General features: G+C 46.9%; 1 protein-coding gene across 1 annotated transcript; it reads left to right on the forward strand.

The window, feature by feature from the left end:
- The first annotated feature begins 335 nt into the window (after positions 1 to 335).
- arsia (arylsulfatase family, member Ia) lies at positions 336 to 4,043 on the forward strand. Its single transcript, XM_014199906.3, has 2 exons — positions 336 to 977; positions 2,230 to 4,043. Exons 1-2 carry the CDS (start codon positions 664 to 666, stop codon positions 3,623 to 3,625), a joined length of 1,710 nt encoding a protein of 569 aa, XP_014055381.1. The 5' UTR covers positions 336 to 663; the 3' UTR covers positions 3,626 to 4,043.
- The last annotated feature ends 304 nt before the right edge of the window (positions 4,044 to 4,347 follow it).

A 4,347-nucleotide genomic window follows, 5' to 3' on the forward strand; every position in this document is an offset into this window, starting at 1 on the left:
ATTTATTGAAAAATGTCAAAAAAATTGTTTTGATCCAGACCAGTCATAGACTTCCATGTTTGGACCAAATCAAGGCTGATCTAGACCGACCAAATCTGAACCAAACATAGACTTCTATGTTTGGGCCAAATCAAGGCCAGTTTGGACCGAACCAAATTTGAACCAAAGATAGACATCTATGTTTGGGCCAAATCAAAGCCGGTCCAGACCTGTACAAAAAAAAGCTACGTCCTTGGACGTTTAAATAAACCAAAAATGACCAAAAAAAGACATCCAAAAGATCTCGTGTTGGTCTGTGATTAGTGGGTTATTTTAATGAGCCGGGGCAAACTCATTCGGGTGGGGTTAATACTACCACTGGGGAAAGAGGAATGTTTTTTAAGGAGTCTTAAACAACATTTTAAGACACGTCAGCAAAAGGTATGTAGGTAGTATATATCTCTGATCATTACGCACAAGGTTCGTGGGCATAATCATCATAGCGCGAGGAGAGATCAAACCTGTTCGGTACGTGCAGGCTATAAAGTGTAGTCTACTTTTGCTAGAGTGATACTGTACCTATCGTTTTAACATGCTTTTCTCGTTTATGACAACGTTATACAACGAATTAGGCATATATTTTCACTTATAGATTGCCTAAACGTTTAAAGGCGCGCAGTTACCATGGCAGTGTCAGCTCTAACCGGATTCTCTGTGGTCAGTTTGCTCAGTCTCGGCTACCTGTCGTGGGACTTAATGAGTCCGAACCAGGTGGAGAACGAGTCAGTTCCGAACTTTCGAGACCGGTCGCCGGTACCGCATCCCCCTCACATCATCTTCATCATGACGGACGACCAGGGATTCAACGATATCGGTTACCACGGCTCCGACATCCAGACACCGACGCTGGATAAACTGGCCGCGGATGGAGTGAAGCTGGAGAACTATTACATACAGCCCATATGCACGCCATCTCGCAGTCAGCTGATCACCGGCAGGTAAGTGCATCTTTCATCTCCAGATCAGAAGTAGCCTAGAGAGTTGTTCTTTTGTAGTCAACTAATTCATGATGTATTCAGACAGAATACATCAAAGCATTGTTGCAGCAGGGTAGCCTAGTGGTTAGAGCGTCGGACTAGTAACGAAATGGTTGCAAGTTCAAATCTGTCCTTTCTGCCCCTGAACAAGGCAGTTAACCCACTGTTCCTAGGCGTCATTGAAGATAAGAATTTGTTCTTAACTGACTTGCCTAGTTAAATAAAGGTAAAACTATATATATATATATTTTTTACCTTTATTTAAATAGGCAAGTCAGTTAGGAACAAATTCTTTATTTAACAGAGGCCCAGCAACCACCACGCCTGTGTTCAAATGGCACGTTGTGTTAGCTAATCCAAGTTTATCATTTTAAAAGGCTAATTGGTCATTAGAAAACCCTTTTGCAATTATGTTAGCACAGCTGAAAACTGTTGTGCTGATTAAAGAAGCAATAAAACTGGCCTTCTTCAGACTAGTTGAGTATCTGGAGCATCAGCATTTGTGGGTTCGATTACAGGCTTAAAATGGTATTTTGTCCCCCCACACCAAACGTGATCACGACACGCATGTTAAAATATCAAAACAAACTCTGAACCAATTACATTCATTTGGGGACAGGTCAAAAAGCATTAAACATTTTGGGAAATTAGTTAGCTAGCTTGCACTTGCTAGCTCATTTGTCTTATTTAGCTAGCTTGCTGTTGCTAGCTAATTTGTCCTGGGATATAAACATTGAGTTGTTATTTTACCTGAAATGCACAAGGTCCTCTACTCCGACAATTAATCCACACATAAAACGGTCAACCGAATCGTTTCTAGTCATCTCTCCTCCTTCCAGGCTTTTTCTTCTCTGGACTTTATATTGCAATTGGCAGTTTTCATAAATTAGGTGCATTACCGCCACCGACCTCGTTCGTCTTTCAGTCACCCACGTGGGTATAACCAATGAGGAGATGGGAGAGGCAGGACTTGCAGTGCGATCTGCGTCACAAATAGAACTGACTTCTATTTTATCCCTTGGCAACGCAGACGTTCGTTGGTGCGCGCGAGCCGTGTGGGTGCAATAATTAAATAATATAGATTTCTAAATTTATTTTGCAACGCTCGCACACACGACGCAGGCGGTGTAGTCAGGGTATTAGTTAAGGTTTTCATTGTTAGTCAATTACTTGAGGGACCAGACATTTTATGCCTTTGTGTCCCTCTGCCCAGGTACCAGATCCACACTGGCCTGCAGCACTCCATCATCCGACCCCGTCAGCCCAACTGCCTTCCCTTTGACCAGGTCACCCTTCCCCAGAGACTGCAGGAGGCTGGCTACTCCACCCATATGGTAGGCAAGTGGCACCTGGGCTTTTACAAGAAGGAGTGCCTGCCCACTCGCCGAGGCTTTGACTCCTACTTCGGTTCTTTGACAGGCAGCGTGGATTACTACACCTACAAGTCATGTGACGGCCCAGGGATGTGTGGTTTTGACCTCCACGAGGGGGAGACGGTGGCATGGGGTCAGGGGGGGAAGTATTCCACCCATCTGTACACCCAGAGAGTGAGGAAGATCTTAGCCGCCCACGACCCTCAGGCTCAGCCTCTGTTTATATACCTCTCCTTCCAGGCGGTGCACACACCTCTCCAGTCCCCGCGGGAGTACATCTACCCATACCGCGGCCTGGGCAATGTGGCCAGGAGGAAATATGCAGCCATGGTGTCAGCTGTAGATGAAGCGGTGAGGAATGTGACCTATGCCCTCCGCAAGTATGGCTACTACCAGAACAGCGTCATCATATTCTCCACTGACAACGGAGGCCAGCCCTTCTCCGGGGGTAGCAACTGGCCTCTGAGGGGGCGTAAGGGCACCTACTGGGAGGGGGGCGTGAGGGGGCTGGGCTTTGTCCACAGCCCCCTGCTGAGGCGCAAGAGGAGGGTGAGCAAGGCCCTAGTGCACATCACCGACTGGTACCCCACGCTGGTTGGGTTGGCTGGGGGAAACGCGTCACAGACCGAGGGGCTAGATGGGTATGACATGTGGGGGGCCATCAGTGAGGAGAAGGAGTCCCCCCGACTGGAGATCCTCCATAACATCGACCCTCTCTACAACCCGGCCCGGAGCGGCTCCCTGCAGAGTGGCTATGGCATCTGGAACACAGCCATCCAGGCCTCCATCCGCGCAGGCGACTGGAAGCTCCTGACCGGAGACCCCGGATACGGAGACTGGACCCCGCCCCAGATGCTCCCCGGCTTTCCCGGCGGCTGGTGGAACCTGGAACGCCACCTGGAACCTCAGAAGTCAGTATGGCTCTTTAACATCAGCGGAGACCCATACGAACGCTACGACCTGGCCGAGCAGCGACCGGACGTGGTCAAAGAGCTCCTGGCGCGGTTGGTGTTCTACAACCGGACTTCTGTCCCGGTGCGGTACCCCTCTGAGGACCCCAGGGGCGACCCAGACCTGAACGAGGGTGCGTGGGGACCGTGGGTGGGGGACGAGGAGGAGGACCACTGGAACGGGGTTTACCACAAAAAGACCAAGGACAGGAAGAAGTACAAGCTGTCCAAAACCAAATCCTTCTTCAGGAGACTTAACACTAGAATCATGTCTAACCGGATATAGGAGCTGCTTTAGTCTTAAGCCTCCCTATAGAGATGATGTGGAACCAGACTTTTAAAGCAATTACTTGTTTACACTCCACAAGATGTATGTTTCTGTAAGTCTTTTGTAAACAGTGGCTATATGATTTGTGATCACAATAAGGTTGACTATGGAATTTTGAGTTGAGTTGAGTCCAACTACGCAGACCTGTGACAGTAGCTCTTGCTGTATGTTTTCTGCTGATAAAATGAAGGATCAGCAACAAATAGACTTATGGATGATTTATCTATTCTCTATTATACTGTAGGATAGTTGTTGATATTCAAGCTAACCCATGTTTGAATGGGTTATGTCAGAGACACTGTATACTTTTCTGTTTCTGTTGGAGAATCCCTTGAGTGATTCATTTGAATATGAATAAATATGAAAAAGTTCAAGATTTCCACTCTTCTTCGAATGCCTTTTCTGAGGTTGATCCAGTAGGTCAGACCAATGCCCCCTCATATCATCACATTACACTTTGTAGACTAGACACATAAATGTTATTATTGAGGTAACATTGCCCTCTGATGGAAGTTAGGAAAAGCTCAGTTTTTATGCCAGCATACTAGAACCTGTAGCATCTTCACTCATTTCTCTTTAAACAAATTACAGTTGATTATAAGTAAAGAGAACCAACTTTAACCTATACCGAGTCTTATGGAAATGACAGGAGGTGCCGATTCTGAAGGTACCAGATTACA

The sequence above is a fragment of the Salmo salar genome, chromosome 05 (assembly GCF_965601325.2).
Source record: "Salmo salar chromosome 05, fSalSal1, whole genome shotgun sequence".
In the NCBI taxonomy this organism is placed as follows: Eukaryota; Metazoa; Chordata; class Actinopteri; order Salmoniformes; family Salmonidae; genus Salmo; species Salmo salar.

Coding starts and splice junctions, on each gene's coding strand:
- arsia (XM_014199906.3), top strand. CDS start 664: ATGGCAGTGTCAGCTCTAACCGGATTCTCTGTGGTCAGTTTGCTCAGT. Junction 978..2,229: donor AGTCAGCTGATCACCGGCAG/GTAAGTGCATCT, acceptor CCCTCTGCCCAG/GTACCAGATCCACACTGGCC.